This window comes from Theropithecus gelada, chromosome 17 (genome assembly GCF_003255815.1).
Source record: "Theropithecus gelada isolate Dixy chromosome 17, Tgel_1.0, whole genome shotgun sequence".
Lineage (NCBI taxonomy): Eukaryota > Metazoa > Chordata > Mammalia > Primates > Cercopithecidae > Theropithecus > Theropithecus gelada.
The window spans coordinates 57377550-57401328 of record NC_037685.1 but is presented as its reverse complement, the minus strand read 5'-3'; the positions used below and the strand labels follow the sequence as shown (position 1 = coordinate 57401328).

The window sequence follows — 23779 nt, the reverse complement described above, 5'->3', positions numbered from 1 at the left end:
TAGGTATATACCCCAAGATAATTGGAATCATGCATTGACACAAAAATCTTTCCATGCGTATTCGTAGTAGTAATACTCAATAGCCAAAAAACGGAAACAGATGTTCATCAGCTGATGCTTGGATGAATAAAATGTGTTATACCCACACAATCAAATATTTGACAATAGGCCAGGCACAGTGGCTCGTGCCTGTAATCCTAGCACTTTGGGAGGCTGAGGCGGGCGGATTGCCTGAGCTCAGGAGTTTGAGACCAGCCTGGGCAACACAATGAAACCTGTCTCTACTAAAATACAAAAAGCCAGCCAAGTGTGGCAGCGTGTGCCTGTAATCCAAGCTACTCAGGAGTCTGCGGCAGGAGAATTACTTGAACCAGGAGGCAGAGATTGCAGTGAGCCGAGATCGCGCCACTGCACTCCAACCTGGGTGACAGAGACTCCATCTCCAAAAAAATAAAAAATAAAAAAAGTTATTTGACAATAGAAAGGAATGAAGTACTACTCGTACATGCTACAACATGGATAGACCTTGAAAACCTTATGTGAAGTGAAAGAAGATGGTCACATTTATATAAACTAATCCAGAACATGCTAGAGAGGCAGAGAGTAATGATTACCTAGGGCTTAGGGTGGAATAAGGAGTAACAAAATGTTCTTACGGGGTTTGTTTTTTGGAGGAGGGGGAGGTGACAAAAAATGTTCTAAAACTAGACTGTGGCCAGGCATGGTGGCTTGTGCCTGTAATGCCAGCCCCTTGGGAGGTCAAAGTGGGAGGATCATTAGAGGCCAGGAGTTCAAGACCAGCCTGGGCAACACAGAGAGACCTTATCTTAAAAAAAAAAAAAAAATTAACCAGGTATAGTGGCACATGCCTGTAGTTCCAGCTACTTGGGAGGCAGATGCTGGAGGACTTTTTGAGCCCGGGAGTTGGAGGTTGCAGTGAGCTATGATCACCCCACTGCACTCCAGTCTGGGTGAAGAGACTATCTCTAAAAAAAAAATTTTTTTTTTTTTTTGACAGAGTCTCGCTCTGTCACCCAAACTTGAGTGCAATGGTGCAATCTCAACTCACTGCAACCTCTGTCTCTGGGTTCAAGCGATTCTCGTGCTTCAGCCTCCCAAGTAACGGGGATTACAGGCACCTGCCATCAAACCCGCCTAATTTTTGTATTTTTAGTAGAGACGGGGTTTTGCCATGTTGCCCAGGCTGGTTTTGAACTCCTGAGCTCAGGCAAGTCGAAAAAAATTTTTTTAAATTAAAACTAGACTGTGATAATATTGTACAACTTTGTGAATACACTAAAAACTACTGAATTTTACTTCAAATGGATGAACTGTAATGGTATGTGAATTATATCTCAATAAAATGTTATTTTTTTAACAAAAGAGTGAGTTGCATAATTGGAATTTAAAAGTATTTAATTCACTATACTTGGTCAATTTTATTTTGCACCAACTCTTCCTACTCTGAGTTTTCCACCAATGTCTTCTATACATTGAATTAGTGGTCTGCTTCCCAGTTCCTCTAAATACTCCTAGGATCTGGTATACGAGCCATTAGATTGTCCTTTAACACCAAGGGCAAGTTTTATTTCCTTAATTCTAAACATCTTGACCAAAATCTACTCTAAATTTAACGCGCTTTTCTTAAATAATGGGATTTACAAAATGAGAATTAGAAGTTCCTTAAAGGTAGATATTTGTTGATTCAAGGACTGCTCAGAACTGGATTTTTCTTCCTACTTCATTGGTTTCTGTAACACTGGGTTTTCGAAATTCAGTTAAAACCTGTGATTTGTTGCCTGAGAGAAAGAGAAAAATCGTTTAGACTGTATTATGACAATAGTTAATACTTATTGCATCTTACAGGAACATATTTAAGCACCTTACATATGCTAACCAATTTTAATCTTCACAGTCAACCTATAAGATGGATTCTTATCTTCATTTTACTAATGAGGCACAAAGATATTAAATAACTTGCCTAACTAGAGCCACCAAGTGATAAAGCTGAGATTCTAACCCTAGTAGCATGGTTGCAAGGCCTATGTGAAGAACGATCAGCAGGGAGGGCCACTGAAGCAACCCTTTTCCCACTGCATTATTTAATTAATAAACATTAATAGAATCCAGTTAAACGGTAAGCAAAAACAAACCCAAACTAAAACAAGACAGGGCTCCTGTCCTGGGATTACACAGCCTAATATGGGAGACAAAGATACCACCAAATAATACAAATATAACTAGGTAAGCCTGTATTAGAAGGTCCAAAGTCCAACCAGAGTGAAGAGGTACAAACTAACTTTGTCCAGGGGAGTTAGAGAAGGATGAGGAAAGATGATGCTGAAGGGCTAACATTGACTCCATACAAAGGACACAGCCCCTGGTGTGAAAGAGCATAGTGTTTGGGAATGGCCTTGGTGTGGGACAGTGTCAGAAGGGACTGGTAAAAGTAGAGGCCGGACTCTGAGGGGCTTTTTATGTTATGAAAGAGTTTGAAATAAAGAGTACCAGTGAGTATGGGCTTGACAGGATCCTGTTCGTGAAGATAACTGTAGGAACTCTGATGATGAACAATGGTAGACAAAAGAAAGCAGGGACACCAAGTAGCAAACTGCTTTAACAATCGACGTAAGAGGCAAAAAGAAGCAAATTAAATTATCTGTAATTTATTTCTCTTTTAGACATATAAGCCATATTTGGTCCCAGAACCATGGTCTGCACCATCTAAAGCAGCATGGTGTAACAGAAATTTAATGCGAGTCACATATATAACTTTAAATTTTATACTAGCCAGGTGTGATGGTGTGTGCCTGTAATCCTAGCTACTTGGGAGGTTAAGATGGAAAGATTACTTAATCCCAGGAGTTCAAGACCAGCCTGGGCAACGTAACAAGACCCTCCATCTCAAAAATAATAATAATAATAATACATTTTATACTAAACACATTAAAACAAGTAAACAAATATTTTGAAATATATTTAACTCAATATATTTCAACATGTCAATACAAATCCTTAACAAAGTATTTTGCATCTTTCATACTGTCTTCAAAATCCAGTGTGAATTTTATACCTAAAGATTTTCAATTTGAATGCTAAATTTCCTTTGAAACTTAATTTGCATTTAGATTTTATAAATTTTACTATTGAAAATGTAGACTCATGTACTCAAGTTTTTCCAAACACACTTAAATGTTGCCTGATATCTGAATGGTGTGTCAGTTTTTAAATTTTAATTGATAAAAATTAAAGTTAAAAGTTCAGTTCCTCAATCACGCCTGCCACATTTCAGTGCTCAGGAGCCCCACATGGCCAGTGATTGCCACTGTGGACAGTGCAGACTGCACTGCTTCTCAGCCAAGGGAGAATGACTTGCCAGCCACTCCCTTGTTGGATTATAATAGATGTCCACAAAATGTTTATTATCAGGATCTAAAAAGGAAGAATCTCTCGTTCTAAACCAACTGCAAGTAAAACACAGTATAGAGGAGTAGAAATTCTTGACACCTGAAGAAGCAAATGCACAGCACATTATTGTTTTTGGTTAAGTTACTAAAAAAAAAAGTATTGTTCTTTAGATCAATCCTTGTTTGGCTAATAGAGAAGATGTAAACAATGATTTGAAAGAATTGTTATTAATGCACCTATAGAAACATCTACAAAAACAAGCTCTATTGTGGAACTTTAACTCATAAGGCCTTCTGTTTAAAGCTGTATATGGAGTAGACTCCTAAAACACAGCCCCACTACAAAACACCTGAAAATAATGAGGGCAATTTTTAAAAAACATCTTTTAAATGCATAGCTGAATTAGCAATAAAGTAAATTCTTGGAAGCCAAAAATGAAGTGAAAGTGTGAGAACGATGGAGCACTGAGACTTGTGGCTGCTAACAAAGACATTGAGGTTATAACCCTGCTCAGGAGGCAAGCCGAGGCCCAGCAGCCTGTGGAGATTTGCTTACTTTACCCTAGGTAAATTCTCCCCTTCTTCCTTAGCAGTATGGGTTTTAGCTGAGTGCAGGATATCTAGCAAAAGACATTCCCCAGACCTACTTGCAGCTATGTGACTAGGTGCTGGCCAATGTGGTATGAGTAGAAGTATGCAACTGCTGGCTCATACTCCTGAAAGGAAAGGTATTCTCTTCACTCATTCCTTCTTCCCCTGAGCTGGAATGCAAATACAGGTTGAGAATCCCTAACTTGAAATGTTCCAAAATCTGAAACTTGAGTGCCAACATGAAGCCACAAATGGAAGATTCCACATCTGACCTCATGTGAAGGGTCAGTCAATACTTCATTTGACACACGACATGATTTAAAATAGTGTATAACATTACCCCCAGGCTATGTGTATAAAAAACATAAATGAATTTCATGTTTAAACTTGGGTCCCATCCCCAAGATGTCATTACATATATGAAAATATTTCAGGTCGGGAGTGGTAGTTCATGTCTGTAATCCCAGCATTTTGGGAGGCCGAGGCGGGTGGATCACTTGAGGTCAGGAGTTCGAGACCAGCCTGGCCAACATGGTGAAACCCTGTCTCTACTAAAAATACAAAAATTAGCTGGGTGTGGTGGCAGATGCCTGTAATCCCAGCTACTCAGGAGGCTGAGGTAGGAGAATCACTTGAACCCGGGAGGCAGAGGTTGCAGTGAGCAAGACTGCGCCACTGCACTGCAGCCTGGGTAACAGAGTGAGACTCTGTCACCAAAAAAAAAAACAAACAAACAACAACAACAAGAAAAATATATATATATATATATATATTCTAAAATCTGAAACACACTTCTTGTCCCAAGCATTTGAGATAAGGGATACAAACTTCCTCTGGAGGGTGAAGTATTAGTTGCTTTTTATTTTGAACCCCTTTATGTTGTTCAAATTTAACATTTTAAATTAAATACATGGTTCTTTAAACTTGTAAATACTTCACAAAATATAAACCATATTCATACTTATTCCTGAAAGCCACGTATTTTCTTGATTCCCTCGGGCCAAATTAATCTCCTCATACACTCGAGAATTTTTCTTGTATCCTTATAACTTAAGAAAGCCCACTTTATATCAATTTATGTAAAGTTAAAAGCCTGCATAGACTGTACATAGACTGCCTGGGTTTGAATTCTGGCCCATTCGCTTGCTAGTTGAGTGGTGACTATTATTTAACAACTGTGCCTGTTTTCTCACCTGTAAAAAAAAAAAAAAAAAGGAACAACAGTACCCAGCTCACAGGACTGAGGACTAAATGAGTTAATGTATGGCAACTCATAAGAGTAGATCCTGGCCCCTACTTAGCACTGTTAGCTACTATTGAGTATAGACAATATCCTACCCATATTTGTATTCCTAAATTCCCAGCAGTGGAGCACACAAATTATTAAGTAATGTTTACTGAATTAAACTGACTTGCTACCAGGGGGATTAAAAGAGGGGTGGTGATGACAAGAAAGTTCTCTCCAAGTTAATTCTGCAGCACACTTGTCAGCAATGAAACCTTTAGGTTTAGCCTGGCAGGTTTTTTGTTTCTATTAGCTGACAGACTAGGTAGAAAAAACAAATGCATTCTATTGAATGAATGTGAAAAAGGCAAAAACCATTCTGGGCCACAATCAATTTTTCCATTAATCCCTACTCTCTCCTATGTATGTTGCTGTCTCTCATTCTTGCCTGTTTCCATGGTTCTCTTGAGTTTTTTTTTTTTTTTTTTGAGATGGAGTCTCGCTCTGTCGCCCAGGCTGGAGTGCAGTGGCCGGATCTCGGCTCACTGCAAGCTCCGCCTCCCGGGTTCACGCCATTCTCCTGCCTCAGCCTCCCGAGTAGCTGGGACCACAGGCACCGCCACCACGCTGGGCTAAATTTTTTTGTATTTTTAGTAGAGACGGGGTTTCACCGTGTTAGCCAGGATGGTCTCGATCTCCTGACCTCGTGATCCGCCCGCCTCGGCCTCCCAGAGTGCTGGGATTCCAGGCGTGAGCCCCCGTGCCCGGCCAGGTTCTCTTGAGCTTTTTCTAAAGGGCCTGTTGAAGTTTATCCGCACCAGCAAGTCTCACTTGGTCTGGGAATGTGAGGGGGAGTCATACAAGCCTTCCAGGAAAGGTTTTCCTGTTAAACTTCTGACAGTTGATAAAATTCAAATAGTCAACATTGCTCTGCTTACCTTTTCCAAGGTGGACATAACCCCCCACCGCCCCCATGGTCCAGCTGCTGGACCATAACCTCTTCATAGGGAACCAGCAGGAAAAGGTCAAACATGGACTGCACAAGTCCAGCTCTTGCTTCTTTATAACACTCTTTACACCACAGATATTATTCCCTCTCTTTTTAAATCACATAGACCTAGGTACTTACCTTACTTTGCCCTATCTGGTCTATTACATACTTGTAGTTTCCCCCATATGAACTGTGTAATCACATTACCTTCAGTGCCTTTGTTAGTCATGAAAATCAGCATGCTATTCCTGTATCAGAGACAGGCAGTAAAATACTGTGCTTTGGAATTAAACAGATCTGGGTTTAAAACCCAGACCTGACTTAGCTATGCGACCTCAAATAAGTTCCTTAACGTTAGCCTCAGTTCCTTCATCTATAAATTGGGTATTTCTGCTTTATACGGTAATATTCAGACTAAACAAGGTCAAGTATATAAAGTGCCGAGAGTGGTACCCAGGACAGACTAAGCACCCAATAAATGGGAATGTGATGTAAGAGGCAAAGAGGACTTTGTGCAGGAGATTTAAGTTAGGTATGCCAGCTCAGACTCCCCAGGACACTGGCTCATGTTAGCAAGGCCCAGAATCCTGTGACTGAACAAGCCTGTCTTGGTGTGTGCTTTAAAAAGTGTGGCAAAGTCAGCTTTATTCACAGAAAAGGTAGGACACTAATTCGGATTTACTATATGATCATCAGAAAGGACAGGTAAATTAACTGGTTGTAATAATGTAAATGACCTCATACCTACTACGGGATAACAATTTGCGCTCAAATAAAATCAAGATGGTTAGTAAAAATAAACAAGAATCTAATAAAAAGTTTGCTAAAAGAATAAAAGACCCAAGAAATGCATATATCATGCTGTGCTTATTGTTGTCAATTTCCCCCAGGACATATTATTTTGTGTAAATCCAATAAAAATCTCAGTAGAATTTTTTGAAGAAAAATCAAACTCGATAAAGTACAGACTACAGTTCATCTTAAAGACTAAGTGTCCTAGATTAGCCTCCCCACACAAAAACAAACAAAAAGGGTAAGACAGAGCAGCTTCCTATCAGGTATACAAATAAAGCATCTGGCTACAATGATTAATGCAGTGGGGTATTGGTGCAGGAACAGCTAATGCTTCTCAAGTGTCAGGGCTTACACTACCCAAATGCTTTAGATTATTAATACAAACCACCCATGTATATTATTCTCATTTTCCAGACGATAAAGCTGAACTCTAGAAAGGTTATGTAACTTGCTTAAGATCACACATGGTCAAGGCAGGATTCTGAACACAGCTGACTAGACATACCTCTCAGGAAAAATATTAATACCTATTATCTAGAGGTCCTCCAAATCATTAAGAAAAAACCCTAATTTCGTATAAAAATTGTCAAAGGACATAATAAGCAATTACACTCACATACAAATAGCTGGTACACATTAAAAAGTTTGACCTCACAGACTTAGGATTACAATTAACTAGGATCACAAAGAATACTAGGAAATGGATATACATGCTGGTAGGAGTACATATTTGTATAGCATTTTGGGAAGGCAATGTGACATTAAAAAACACAATTTATGACTTTTCAGCAATTTCTTTCCAGGATCAACCCTAAAGAAACTGAAATAGTCAAATGAACCTAACCATCCATCAACAGAGAATAGTTGGTGTGGTGTTTGTGTGTGTGTGTGTGTGTGTGTGTACACGATGGAACACCACACAGCCACTAAACGGAATGAATTGACTGGGCATGGTGGCTCACACCTGTAACCTCAGCACTTTGGGAGGCTGAGGCAGGCAGATCACCTGAGGTCAGGAGTTCCAGACCAGGCTGGCCAACATGGTAAAACCCCATCTCTACTAAAAATACAAAACTTAGCCAGGCGTAATCATGCCTGTAATCCCAGCTACTCAGGAGGCTCAGGGAGAACTGCTCAAACCCAGGAGGCAGAGGTCGCAGTAAGCCGAGATGGCATCAGCCTGGGCGACAAAAGTGAAACTCCATCTCAAAAAAAAAAAGGATTAATGGCATTCGCAGCCTGGATGGGATTGGAGACTATTATTCTAAGAGAAGAAACTCAGGAATGGAAAACCAATCTCTTAAGTGGGAGCTAAGCCATGAGGATACAAAGGCATTAAGAATGATACAATGGACTATGGGAACTTAGAGGGGAAGAGGTGGGAAGAGGGTGAAGGGTAAAAGGCTACAAATTGGGTTCAGTGTATACTGCTCAGGTGATGGGTGCACCAAAATCTCACAAATCACCACTAAAGAACTTACTCATGTAACCAAATACCACCTGTTCCCCAAAAACCTATGGAAATAAAAAAATTTAAAGTAAGAATTACATTTCCTAAAAAAACACAAAACAGAATAGTTGGAACAGATCATTGTACACCCATTCTATGGGACAGTATGTAAAAAGTAAATCTATATGGACACAGAAAAATGCTGATGATGTACCAATAGAAGGGAAGAAGAACAAGTCCAGAACACAGACTTTTTAACCCATTTGTTAAAAAAGTAAAAAGAGGGATCTAAGAGAATAAAACGTGATTAAAAAAAAAAAAATCAGAGAGAATATAAAAGAAAAAGAAAAGAGAAGTAACATTTATATACTCTTTAAGACACATTTAAAAGGGTCTACAAGGATACGTATCAAACCATTAGAGTGCACACTAGGAAATGGAGGGGAATTAGGGCCTCAAAGTTCAAGGGGATTTTTCCTTTACTCAACATTCTTCTTTGTAACTAAAAATGTTCACGGTTTTTGTCATTTTGAGAAGACAAAAGCAAGTGAGAAATAATTTACCATTTTATGTTCACTCTTCTGTTTAAAAAAGAGCAAGATGTATAAACCAATGAAGGGAATACACTAAAACCCAACCGGAGAAGAAAAGAGCAATAATAAGAAAATTACATATTAAGAACAGCTACTGACACCTATAAAGAATCAAAGCAACTGACACAATAAATTTTATTGTTTCCATAATAATAGGCTCTGGACAAAGACAATGGAGACAATGACAACACATTTAAACTCCTATAACAAATTAATCTTACAAATTTCCAGTGGCTCAACATATTAAAATGCAAAATATATAAAGAAAAAAACAAGAAATATAAATATTCAGATTTTTGCAGTACAATGAAATGTCTTTTAAAAAAAGTTTATTGTAATTGTGTATGTAATTCTGACAGTAATTCAAAACACAAAAATCACACCTTTTCCCTAACTTCCCACGATCTGGATCTGGGAATTGCAATATTACAGAAATATGCAAAAATAAGCTTACTGCTCAGAGATAAATAATTTTCCTTATTTCAATGCATCAATGCACAAAAATTTCAATTCAAAAAAGCCAATCACTGCTATATGCAGATAAATAAAACAGATTTGACAACACTTTTACAATCAAACCCAACATTATACAAAAAATGTGTGTGCGTGAGCACGTACATGTGCGTGTATGCAATGCCTATTTTAGAAAAAAGGTGTCTTGATGAAAATGATTTTGAAAATAGTCACTGACACACATTATATACAAAACCTTTTATATAAAAAATTAAACTATTTTCAATGAAATTCCATGTTCACATCCTATCTGAAAACTGTAATTGAATCATAAATAGGTCTACTAATGGTTTCTCTCTGAAATCATGGCTAAGGCAGTTCTCTTTCCAAGGGTTTTCTTTTATATCCACCTGACGTCACTAATACTAATACTAACGTAGTCAAATACACAGATGCAACCTGACATGCCTATGCATTATTACCTGGAGCTCTGTTCACTGTTATAATGGGAGAATTTACAGTTGCTACAAAGAATAATTTTCTTGTTTAAAATATACTGGTTTCTCTATTCCAAATTAAGCACTTACTTAAGACATTAAGAGGCTGAGAAGCCACTCCATTTGGTGTCAATATCAATAGCCCTATAAGAAAGAACTCTGTATTGGAATAGCTAGAAAAGGTCTCACTAAAGTGAGAACTTTAGTGCATCCTTCACCTGCATAGAATCAGTTTGGCTAATAGCTCTTTGCCCCAGAACACCAGTCTGGAGTTCAAATATGCTCCTGAAAGTTCATCTCAGGTAAGAAAAAAACATCTCACAGAAGCAAATAAGGACACACAGGATAATAAAATTGTTAAAGTCTGTTTGATGAGTCTTACAGCATTCCTCATTTGGAGGGGCTGCTACAGGTTAAGGTGGAAACAAAAATGGAAAAGGCCGGGGCAATAAAGTTGAGTTGGCCAAGTATTTACGCCAGTAACCATTTCAATAAGTCTTTAAGCAAACAACTGCAATGACCTGGTACCTCTAGCTCATCATTCTACAAGCACTGAGGATATGAAGCTTTAAAGGTGAAAACTTGAATACCCTTAGAAAAGGGGAACAGTCTGAGGCAAAAGTTGTAGGCCTGTAAATATATATTTTATTTTCATTTTTTTGAAGACAGAGTTCTGCTCTTATTGTCCAGGCTGGAGTGCAGTGGTGCGATCTCAGCTCACTGCAACCTCCACCTCCCGGGTTCAAGCGATTCTCGTGCCTCAGCCTCCTGAGTAGCTGGGATTATAGGCGCCTGCCACTATGCCTGGCTAATTTTTGTATTTTTAGTAGACATGGGGTTTCACCATGTTAGTCAGGCTGGTCTCGAACTCCTGACCTCAGGTGATCCACCTGCCTCGGCCTCCCAAAGTGCTGGGATTACAGGCGTGAGCCACCATACCTGGCGTAAATATATATTCTATATGCACACACAACTGTGTGTATTATTCTGTATATATTTACATACATATTCACAAGATGCCCTGCAGTGTAATTCAAAAGGCCTTTATCAAGGAACAAATTGATTCTAGTATAGGCCCTAGAGTTCACACCATCTGTATAAGAAACAAATGTGCATGTATTCACATAATGTAAACCTCATCAACAAAAACACTAGGTTAAATAGTGTTAGGTTAATGGTTTCTAACCATTATCAATCACTGATGTAATGAGAACATTTCTTACACTGAGAATCAAACTAAAAAGGAAACACAACTGGACTTTAAATTCACAAGAAAAAAGATGTTCAGTATGGCAAACATGAAGAAAGTTCAAATTCCAGAGTAGGGAAAAATATCAAAATTTTATAAATCTCCTGGGATGCAATTTAATTACTGCATCATTAGAAAAATAGACTCATAGAATGAACGGTGCTGTTATGGATTCTCTCAACACATCAACCCATGTTTATCTTTTTCCTCTTTTGTTTCCAGCTGGAGGTTTCTTCAACTGAAGGAGTTGTCCTCCTGTTCCAAAACCTGCAGAGGCAGGATTGGACACCCCAAAAGTCAAACCAGCTGATGCCGTGATGCCAGGATTGCTGAAGTTAAACCCAGATGTACTTGAGCTGCCAAAGCCTTATGTTTAGGGAAAAAAATATTCATATCAGAAGTTGAATTCCAAAATCAAATATAAAAACAGGGAGGAGCAGTAAATTTCTATCTAAAAGAATACATAATCTGTAAGAAATGCAAGTATCTTAAAGCCCTAAATTTCTCACATGAAATTTTAACAGGAAAATTTAGCTAACAACTAAGTGGCACCTTGAAAGAGAGTTTAGTGATGCAGGCCAAAAGAGAAACCTTAGCACAAATAACTAAAATCTATACAAACTTCAAATCGCCAGAAACTTTCCTGTTAATTAAATATGTCAAGGTGCCTTCCTCCTTAGCCCCAACAACATCTTATCCACATGTAGAAGAGGGACATTCACATATCTGGACCTACCCTTGCTATCCCATGCACTCCAGGAAAGCGTCAACCCACAATATTCAAGACAATGAACAACAAAAAAGCAGTACTCACTGTTTTGATTTTATAAGAGCTTTTGCAAAATTAAGATCTAGTAGTACTACTGCCTAGTTAACTAATACAATATTTTGATTATAATCCTGATAACATGGAATCCTATTATTATCTTCCTCCACTGGAACTGCTGATTTTAAACACTACTTATATTAAGTGGAACTTCCTTTAAATTCTCTAAATTTAAACACATCTTTCACAGTATTATGTCATTATATTAGATATGGTATTTGTCCCTAAGCACTGCACATTAAAACAAGCCATATTTACCAATATAAATGCAAAAGTAGATGAAATTTGGAATTTCTCATAAGAAGAGTCAAAAAAATTATACCTATTTCAAAAATGAACAAGGAACTAAATTAATAATAAAGATTTGGTATTCTCAAAACCAGAGGGACTCTGGAATAGAAATCATTCTCCAGGATGAATTATGACAAGAAACTTGGTTAAACTTTCACAATGATGGGTTCCTTTTTGCAATAATGAAGAAAATGACTTAACCACGAAGTTAGTCACTAGGGTTCAAATGAATCTCTACTTAACTAGAAGATATAATTAATTATTAAATCAAACTAAGAAGTCTTGTTAGAAATATTTTACAAACCTGCCCTTTAGTTTATGAGAGAGATAAAGTAAAATGATTAGTTAGGCTTGCATACTTCATCCAGGGGGTAAAAACTGAATCAGGGAGGGAACTTTTTGGGTTACTGGAAATAACAACACATACTTTTAAATTAAATAATTTACACCTTTAAATTTGCCTGAAATCCAGGCAGAAACACACAAACCTGCACTAAGACTTCCTGAGGGTTTATTTGTTGTTCCAAATCCAAATGTGGAGGCCCCTGTGGTGCTGCATCCAAAACCAGAGCTAGTTCCAAATCCTAGTGGAAGGGTAATAGAAAAATATACAATGGCACATAAAACACAGGTTAAAGGATACGGACAAGTACAACCGAAAATCATCAGAGGTCTAATAGACACAGTGTTGAAAAACATGGCCTTATTAAGGAAATCTGCTTACTCCTTTGCATGAGACTTTCAGAAGAACCAGACTAATTCTGAAATAAAACGTTTACATCTATTTAGACTATGTTTGTGACCCAATTTTTAAAGAACAAGGCCATAAAAAAGAAAGTATTAGTATTTTCTCTTTTAAATGTGCTAGAAAATTTTACCCACCATTCAAGTATGATTTTAGTCAGTTATAAACATTTCCACTTTAGGGGTATTTCATTTCACAAATAAAGGACTAAATACATTAATAAGCATGACATGCACAACAATGTACACACTAAATACTACAAGGTTATTTTACTCTGCTCTTTCCCAATTTTAGTTAATTAAGAATCTGTACCACTGAAAAACTGCATAACTATAGTCAAACACTTTAAATCTACTCAGTTTAACGGCAGATTCCTGCCATACTACCAGCCAGTGTAACAGTGAAAAATTGGTGGTGAGAAGATCATGGTTTTTCTCTTAACAATACTATCTTAATCATTTAAAAAAGGAAGGATTTTTCATCACACAAAGGTCACGACATTCTCAGTACGTGAAGACTAGTTTCCACTCTCCTAAGAGCCAGGTGCTCTACAAATAAAGTTCAAATGCTTTTTCGGTTACTTTGCAATAGCTTAGCTAAAATACTGAGTGTGACAGCATCACTGCCTCTAACAATAAGAAATGTGATGGCAAATTAATTCTAGATTATAGGAATTATGCTATCTGCCATGATTCTAATAATTCCTAATTTAGAACAGTCTATATTAAACAACCATACTAGCTTATAGGTCTCCTGTCTTATATTTTAGTGGAAATAAGGGCAACTTACTCATTACATTATAATGTACCCGTGAAAATACAACCAACTTTCAGTTATCCATATCAAAGAACTGTGAATGTATTTGTATTTAGCATGATGTTTTTGCAGAGGACTTACCTTACTAAACTTATGAAAGTATTATTAAAATAAGCTTAATTGCTTATGTAAACAAGTATGTATATAGGCAAATTTGCCAAATGTGCTCAGAAATGGACATGAGTTTAGCTGTTCAATTCATAATAATTTCCCTAAGTACTCATTTTCAGAAAAAAGAAGATACTGATTAGGAGAATGTATATCATCCAGAAGTAGTTCAGACTCCAAACTAACATTAAGACTATTAATTTTAAGATTTTTAATTAAGATGATTAAAACTAAAGAATTCTCAAGTTCATGTGTCAGCATATTGCTCTGAAAACATGAACATGCCTACCTCTTAATTTTAATACTTTATATTTACTATTCACAGAAGATGGAATGATACTAAATCTAATATTAGAAAGCAATAATTATGTTTGAGAATCGTTTTTGCCAGATGGAACCTTAACTTCCAAAACAGCAGCAGATCCTCTTAGAAATTTTTTTTTTTACAGGCTAGTATCAATTCAAATATATAATAGTTCAATGAAATATTAGAAAAGTTAAAGTGTACCTCCAAGGTTTGAAGAACCTAAGCCACTTGATTGCAAGCCAGTGCCAATGCCTGAGCCGAATGGCGTTCCAAAACTAACTCCCAGAGATGGCTGTGGCCCTGGTATAAAAAAAAAAAAATGGGGGGGAAAAAAAAACAAATTTGCCTTACTCTTTCAAGATTAAAGATTCTTTATGAAATTATTTTTAAAATGAACAGTGATTACTTTTAACTGATTCCATTTGTTAAAACTTAGTTTTCAGGATGTCTCTCCAGTCTAACTTAACTATCCAAATTGATATATCTAAAAATTAAAAAAAAGATTTTAAAAAAATTAACCTGTTCAGAACTAGACAATTAAAAGAGGCTTACCGCAATGAAAGATGAATGTTAGTTTAACCTACTAAATAATTTGAAATCTTTAATGTATCATAAATTATAGTTCCTTTAGATTTACTTCTAGAATTATTTTAGATCTCCTCACTTGTTTCTGATAAAACTAGTTGGTATAATCAGTAACCGGTTTTTAATTTTTTTTAATCAAGTTCCTTAGTGTTAGAGTCAAGTCTCAACTGATGAAGAGAGACTGACACTAACATGGCAAAACTATCATGTTATTTCATAAGAGTAAGTACCCAAAAAACTAGGCATGATTTCTCATATGAAATATAAATGATATATACAGTAAGTAGATAAAAAACAAGACAATGTTTTATTTTATTAAATTTATTGTTCATTGTAAAGCAAATCAATTACACAGTAACATGACAATTCCAACTTGTTCACAAAAAGTGATAATTGAGTTCTATTCTTAAGCTCTGCTACATTACACCACTTATCACCTGATTAAATAAGGTAATGAACATTTACAAAGGCACCGCTGTGTACCTTGACAGATTCAATACATTCAAGATTTCAATTCAGAAGTTTCTTTCCAACGTTTTGGAAAATGTACTCAGAAGCAGAACGATTAGTCATCCTTTTCCCACTTGTTACTTTAAAGATTTGGGCTGAGTTTGTTTGGCAAGAATAGCATCAAACTTACTAGCCTCTCTTTTAAACTACTATTTTTTTTTTAACTAAGCAGAATACAAAAATCTAAAAATCTCTCATTTGGATAAATAATTTATGAAAATTATTCAATAAACTTCATAGTACAATCTTCAGTTTTGTCTTTTTCAAGCACAGTGATCAGTGCATCTCAAAGTTGAGGGAACTGTCAAAGTAATACACACATTAAAATTTAAATTTTTAAAGAAATCAAAGCCTTCAAGTTGTCCAATGAAGAATGAGGTTTGTATATTAAAAAGGTAGTGTAAAATTATAAAGCATTTAAAGAAAAACAACCGAGGAACTACATTTTGCTACACTGGGACAGAAACTGGACTTTTCAAATAGCTTCTACCCAGAAAATAAACAATAACTAATAGCAGCCAGAATTCTTACACTACTATTAAAAAAATAATTTAACATTTTACATCCAGTTTGAGATCAATTTGAGAATAAAATACCTGCCTAGCAGCTCTTTTGTAAAATGTTACTATAGGAAAAAGAAACCAAGCATATTATTATACTTTCTGATTCCTAACAAAAAACATAAAAAAACACATGTCCAGTTTAACATTGAGACTTGTGTGTCACAGGTTAAGAGGAGGCACTGCTGGTGGAAGACCCTAAAGAATAATGCACACCACAGCCCTCAGCCTTGTAAGTCATAAGAGTTACTCAAATAGCATGCTTTTTGTTGTGTGTGGGTCTATTGTTAAGAGCAACAGAACATAAGATTTTTCTAATCATCAATATTCATAATATAGATAATCAAGAACTATCTAATGATGACAAGACTTTTCATTGCACATCAGATACATGACATTTTTAGTTTTGTACCTTCACACAAATTCTGAAGGCAACATCATTTAAAAAACTCGTAGGCAAATGTATAACATTTTTTAATAGTAAAAACTCATGATAAATATCTCCCATGCCAAAGTACTAGCATATATTACACTCTGGCCACCATATGTATTAGTTTCACTATTAGAAAGCAGAGTCTAAATCCTTCAGGCAAAAGTTACGTAAACAATTCAAGAAGTCTGCTTTGAAATCTGAACTGTCATTCAATGAGAGGTTCTTATTTCCACAAATAAAATTAAGTGAGTAGTGATGTATATCAATGACTGGCCAAAGTGAAATCTTCGTGTAGAGTAACATTTTACAAAAGTTACCATATAATATATTCACACACAACAAAGCCAGGTTTAGCACTGTAATTCATATTTTCCAGAGTAAATTCTACTTTCTTAAAAGTAAAACTGCATTAACAGAAAAAGGACTAAAGTGCTAAAAATATTTTATAATTTTCCATGATCACCCAAAATGCCTAATGTAATTAGTATGGTTATTTCTAAGTCACATTTTAAAATAATTTTTCTTTAAAAAACCTAAAATGCCTTTTCCCCAGTTTGAAAAGTTTTACTCTTACTGATTCAATGGGGAATGTTCCTTTGGTCATTAAATACAACAAAATCACAAAACCACAAGAAACTAAGATGAAATACTTAACGTTTCCTATTTAACACTACACCTTAAATGTCCAAACCTACACTAAGCTAAAAAGTAGGAATTCCTAACAAAACGTCTTGGCTCTCCTTAAAACAGCAGCTAAGTCACATAAGAAAAGTCTTATTATGTAAACATCAAGAACTCTTAAAAGTGTCAAAACACAACAGCAAAACTCAATCCCAGTACATTGCTAAAAAACCTATCCTAAATTAAAATTATACTGAAAAGCCTAATGTAAATGTCTTCAGTTTTTCAGGAGGCTTGGGAAGCACTACAAGTGTCAAGTTCTGCCAACATGAAACTACGTTATCCACGTAATGATGCTCATGATTTCGTACACAAATAGCCTGCTGGATTTTTAATTCTCTGCAGCCTTCAGAACAAATAACTGTAAATCACACGTGCCTAAGCCCTAGTATATAGATTTTTTCATTTAAAAAAAACTGAAGAAAGACAAAGAAGTCATTTAAGTGTATTACTCCTCCTCTGAGAAAGATACAGAAGCCACCTTCAGAAGGCAGCAGTCTAAGAAGCTATTTGCTCTGTGCCTATATTCATGTTAATAAAAATTTCATATGCAAATAAAAGCAAAATCCCTCTGATAACTCAAATCTTGTATAGATAAACAGTGACGTATAAAAACAATGTGTAAGCTCTCTCTACCTTCATCTAGATGGTCTAAAATTTGTTACTGGCACTTAAAAGATTTCACAGAAGTCACAGAGCATAAGGGATAACTTACGGGGTACAAAACACCATTCAATAAATAGGGACGTTTCTAAATGTATCTAACAGAGCTCATAAATCTCACATCATGGTGACATGACTAAAATAACTAAAATTTTGACTGGGAAGGCCTGGGAGACCTTTAGAGAAACAAAAGGAGAAAGAAAAGATAATGTAAAATTGTTATCACTATTGTTTAGCTTCTCAGTTCTAAGAATTCATACAATTCAAAGCGAAAACACTGTAAGGTTGTTTAGGTTAATAAATTATAATTTCTGCTATCTGATTAGAAAGCCCTTACGTGGACTTCAAAATTTCAGGGAAGAGTGAAGGCAGTCAATTTCCCCAAAGCCTGGCAAATGTCACAGGCAAAATTAAAGCCTATGAGCAAAAGGCTCAAGAATACACCAAATTAGGCTGATATTCTCAACCACCACAGAGGACAAAGACCAAATCTATATTGTCTACCTTTGCATTTCCCGAGCCCAGCACATAGTAGGCACTCATTTAGAGAATGAACACACATCTCCATATGTCCACGAGCTCAAAATGTATGAGTGAAAACCTATGAATTTCTCAAAATAATACTGTCTAGATAAGAAAGTTAAACACACACACACACACACACACACACACACACAAACCCTTGACAGGAGGTCTTGCTTCAAGTTTAGGTATTTATCATAGAATATATTCACTTACAACATAACTTTTTATATAACTGACATTTCTCAAGTTTTATTTAATAGAATGGAAATTCACTATGTTTAAAGAGCACTTAACCAAACCTACACTTATCTACTTTAGGATTAATACTGGCTCTAAAAAGTAAACTAGTACTATGGTTGGTTTGATTAACTGGTTAAGTAATAATGAGAGCTGATGGTCATAATTATGGGATTGATTCCTTTTAAGAAGTATCAATCCTCAAAGGAATCAATCCCATAATGACTTTTTCCCTCCGTAACTTGAGAATGCAATCCTACACTCCACTCAGTTAGAGAGCTACCAGACAGTGCTCATGCGAGCCACTACTCACACGGGTCCAGCCATGGAATATGGAGGATTTGACATAAATCTATCATCAACCCTTTACTTATGGCAAGTCAATTCTGTCACCTCCAAATGTGAAGAACAATGTTTTAAACTGCCAATAGTGAAAACCAGAGAATGCTTCCCTAGTATAGGTAGCCTGAATGCAATCTAAATATGTATTAATTTTTTTTGTATTATAATGTACTACTGGACTATATGGAACTCTCAGAAAGACACATGCTATTGAGTAATAAGCATTACTAAGAAGTTTATGATGATTAAAGCAAAAAAATCTGTATCAATTAAGACTATTTTTCCATCTCAAGCTTCAAACTTGACAAAAGGGATGGCAGGATTAAGATAATTATTAACCTCCGATAGACACAGGACCAAATAAAGCACTGTACAATGACCACAAAAATGTTTCTCTAATTAGAAGTGTAACTAAACCAAGGAATAAAACAATCTGCTTTCCATGTCACCGATTATTTTCATCTGTTCAACTTCTCAGTTGCTCCTTAATGTATAATCTACATCTCAAAACATCTTTCTCCTATGCTTAATGTGCAATCCACATCTCAAAACATCTTTTTCCGGCTCTTGCTGTTCTGTTCACCTTGAAAAGGTACAATTCTAGCATGTATCTTCTTCAAAAGTTGGTTTAGAGGGCCTGTATTCTGTTTACAGTCAACATACATACAAACAAGCCTACTGATCTTCAACATAACTTCAGTCAATAAAAGCATACTTCATCCTGAATGTGGGTAATCGCTATGTATGAGGAAAATGAGAATGCACCATCTATCAGTATCATATATGAAAAATTCAATGTAAGGATGGATGATTTCTGACTTTAAAACAATAAATGGTACAGTCATGATTTCAGAATCTAATGTTATTCTTAAATGTAATTCACTAGTGAAACACCATATTCTAAAGGGCATTTATAGCAATACAGCAAATAACATTAAGTAAATTCACAATATTCAGTATCTAATTGATGTATAATTATTGCTAAGACTACCCTGCCTTTTTTATCAGGTATGTTTATAATTGTGTCCATCACAATTTTAGATTGTATTGGAACAGCTACTCATATAAATTTCTTCAGTGCTCACACAAATGGAAGACTTATAAAAACGCACATAAATGTTCTGCATTGGAACAGTAAGAAGCTATAACTTGAATGCGTTCAGACCTGTAGCAGGCTGTTGCTGCTGTGTAAGTGTTGCAGCCATGGCAACGGCTGCTGCGTTTGGCATGGTGCTGAAAGGGGTGGGTCCAGTAGTAACTCTGGGTGTGTTCTGCCACTTCTTGGCTTCTGCTCGCCTTGTTTCAAACACATCAACAGCATCTCCCAAGAACATTTTCCTGTAGCCAAGGTACTGTTCTTTCAGAACCTAAAGAATAAAAAATAAACAAAAAGGCTAAATGAAGTTCCACATTGACTATGGTAATACGTGGATGAATATAACCATAAGTTACCAAAGACACTGCCAATATTATACATTCAATCTGAACTGCAAATAGAGTACACTTTCGTGTAGGAAGTGATGAGTTCAAGAGTTCTACTGCTCCCTTGAATAGTTTACTCCCTATCTTTACAATATGCTTCCTAAAATACTGTCTTTGTGAGGCCTTGTTTGAAACAAATCAGCTATGCTTTTAGACAGAGTAGTATCTAAACACTCCATCAATGTGAAGATGGATGAAAAGACTTTAAAAATAAATATTCCAGTTTCTCAAGAAACTTTCCCCTCAAATGTCCAACCTTTTCATAGCCTTTTGATTAAAACAGTTAAAAAAAGAAAAAAAAGTCAGCACTAAATATATATATTTTTAAATACATTTTTTAGAAGGCCTGGGTAACACATGCTAAAACAAGATGTTGCACCTCAGCAGAATGCTTGGAGGGTATCATGAGGGCTTCTACTTTATTGCTATTATTTGACCAATGAACAATGAGACTTGATCCATGTTAAAGTTATGAACCCAACCACCCACCTCAAAGAAAAAAAAATGAGTTTATAACTCCAAAGAAAGAAAAATTTCCAAGTTCATAAAGTGAGCTGCTTTTACCCAATGCAGCATCTGCCTTGATTAAAGCCATTAACAAGCAACAATTCTGTTTCACTTTAGAATTATTTTATGCTTTCATTGAAGATTTAGCCTAATTTAGATAGGTTTTTAACACTTTTTGAAGAGACACAGATTTTTCATATTTCTTACATTTCTTAGCAGAAATTAATAAACATTAGGTTCTGATTATAACCAGTACAGCACTTAAAAATCTTACTGTTGTTTACAGTATTTAAAAGCTATCATCGCCCTTTTTGTGTGGCTGTCAGTGTTTGATGTTCCAAACTTTGCTACATTTATGATGTATTAAAAAAGGGGGCCTGCCAAGAACTGGATATTGGAGAAGATATAAAGCCAGAATCAAGACATATGATGTAAGAAAAACAAGCCTTACCGATCTCTTGCAAATCTACCCTTCCTTTTCCTGAGCAAGCATCAGTATCCCATAAATTTTAGTTCTACTTCAGATAATGGAAAATAATGATCCACCTTAGATACTTAAGACCATTAGTTGAAAGAAACAGGCTGGCCGCGGTGGCTCCCACCTATAATCCCAGCCCTTTGGGAGGTCTAGGCAGGAGGACTCCTTGAGGCCAGGAGTTAAGATCAGCCTGGGCAACACCAAAAGTCCCCCTCTCTACAAAAAGTTAACAAATTAGCTAGGTGTGGTGGTGCGTGCCTATAGTCCTAGCTACTCAAGAGGCTGAAGCTGAGGCCGGAGGATCGCTTGGGCCCAGGAGATTGAGACTGCAGCGAGTCATGATTATGCCACTGCTCTCTAGTATGGACAACAAAGCAAGCCCCTGTCTCAACAAAACAAAAGAAAATAATAAAACAAACAAACAAAAACCTTGACAGCAGCCATGATTTATAAAACAAATTGCTAAAACGTCCAAATGTGTTAATGTTCCTAACGCCTGGCTGGATAAGATAGTTAATGCCTGTTTCAACAGATTTCCTAATGAAAAACAAAATGAACAAAAAAATGTCTTGTGAGATTTCTATAAGAAATAAAGAAGCCTAGAGCTTAGTTTGCTCACTAAACTAAGCTAAAAATAATGGCAACATACCAAATCTGATCATAAAATATTGTTTGGTTCTTGGGAATATCCTTTTGTTCTTGGGTTGCTTAAAGAGTAGGTCAAAATTTCACGTCTACAACATTTATTTAACATGATCTAGGGCAGTTTTATGTGGTCTTTGTCTCACTGTTTTATGGTCATATTACCAAAAATGATATATTTTCCAAACCAGAGAGGAGAAAGTGCTGTTAAAAAAAATAAATAAATAAAGTATATTTACACCTGGCATTTGCTCTAAAATACTTCGAGGGGTAAAAAAGCATTTCCTGTGGAGCAAGTTCGGCAAGGTTCTGATAATGGCTGCAGTTACGTAGTCATACCTGGGCGTTCATTATCACGATAGCCTCCTTTTGTGTACATTTGAAAGATTTCGTAATAAAAATTAAGGAAAAAAATTCTGCACAATGGACTTCTAAGTGCCATACATTAATTTTACTAAAAAATTAAAGTAACATTTATTATAGACTAATAAAATTTTTTAAAAATCTGGTAAAATTCCTCCTTTAGAACAAAATTTAAAGATTTGGGTTACAGTTTTAAATCTACTAACGCAAAAGGTCTAAAGTGCACTACCATTTCAAAAACAGTGTAATTTAAATGGTTAACTTAAAAAAAATTCTGTTACTATGCATGAGATCAAAATAAAAATGAAAATGTTGATAATTCCAATTAAACTCTATTCTACAAAGTTGATAATTTATCTAGACTCAGGTTTGGCTGCCTGAATTTTAAAGGTTTTTTTGGACCACATATACTCTAAGATTAAAGAGTTTAATTACATTTGCTCAGTTAGTTAGAAAAGATGTACTTACATTTAATATTTCACTTAAATACATTTTCAAAACTAACGTTATTATATGAGAGTCAAAATATTCAGGCTGGGTGCAGTGGCTCATGCCTGTAATCCTAGCTCTTTGGGAGGCCGAAGGAGGACTGCCTGAACTTAGTAGTTCGAGACCAGCCTTTGCAACATGGCAAAACCCTGTCTCTACTAAAAACACACACACACACACACACAAAAAAAAAGACAGCAAGAGTCAGTCTAAATATTCAGTGATAAATCATTTTATTTACATTATTTAATAAACACAAACAGTTCCCTGCATTTAGAAGGGAGAAATGTTGTAAGCAGGGTTTTAATGCAGTGGCCAATAAACACTTAAAACACACATAAAATTAAGGTAGTATAAAATCATTTTGCTACTAAGAATATTCTTTTTTTTTTTTTTTTTTTGAGACGGAGTCTCGCTCTGTTGCCCAGGCTGGAGTACAGTGGTGTGATCTCAGCTCACTGCAACCTCCACCTCCTGGGTTCAAGCAATTCTCCTGCCTCAGTCTCCCAGGTAGCTGGGACTACAGGTGCCTACCACCACGCCTGGCTAATTCTTGTATTTTTAGTAGAGACAGGGTTTTACCATATTGGCCAGGCTGGTCTCGAACTCCTAACCTTGTGATTTGCCCGCCTCGACCTCCCAAAGTGCTGGCATTACAGGTGTGAGCCACCACGCGTGGCTAAGAATGTTTATTTTCTATAGTGCTATTTATAGTGGTAAAGAAATAGAAACCACCTAAATATCCAATAGAAAACGGGTTAAACAATGTATGTACAAACACACAACAAACTCCTACATTAACTATTAAAAATGATATTCAGGAAATATGTGTATTAACCTAGAAAGTTATTCACAATACACTGCTTAAAAAAAAGCTGTAATAACAGACTGTACAGGGTGCTTGGATCTTTTTTAAAAGAACATATACTATCAATCAT

At 36.0% G+C, this 23779-nt stretch overlaps 1 protein-coding gene across 3 annotated transcripts in view; it reads right to left on the bottom strand.

Annotated features, from left to right (window-relative positions):
• Window positions 1-1406: 1406 nt before the first annotated feature.
• NUP58 (nucleoporin 58) overlaps window positions 1407-23779 on the bottom strand; it is a 49362-nt gene continuing 26989 nt past the window's right edge. For 2 of the 3 annotated variants that reach the window (XM_025364198.1, XM_025364199.1), the window contains 4 exons: window positions 20046-20247; window positions 14546-14644; window positions 12857-12952; window positions 9169-11617 (listed from right to left, as the gene is read on the bottom strand). In XM_025364198.1, the coding sequence (XP_025219983.1) occupies window positions 11448-11617; window positions 12857-12952; window positions 14546-14644; window positions 20046-20247 (567 nt within the window). In that variant the 3' untranslated portion in view covers window positions 9169-11447. Of the gene's footprint in view, window positions 1800-9168; window positions 11618-12856; window positions 12953-14545; window positions 14645-20045; window positions 20248-23779 lie in introns of those variants that run through there. The other variant, XM_025364200.1, reaches the window with a different exon arrangement.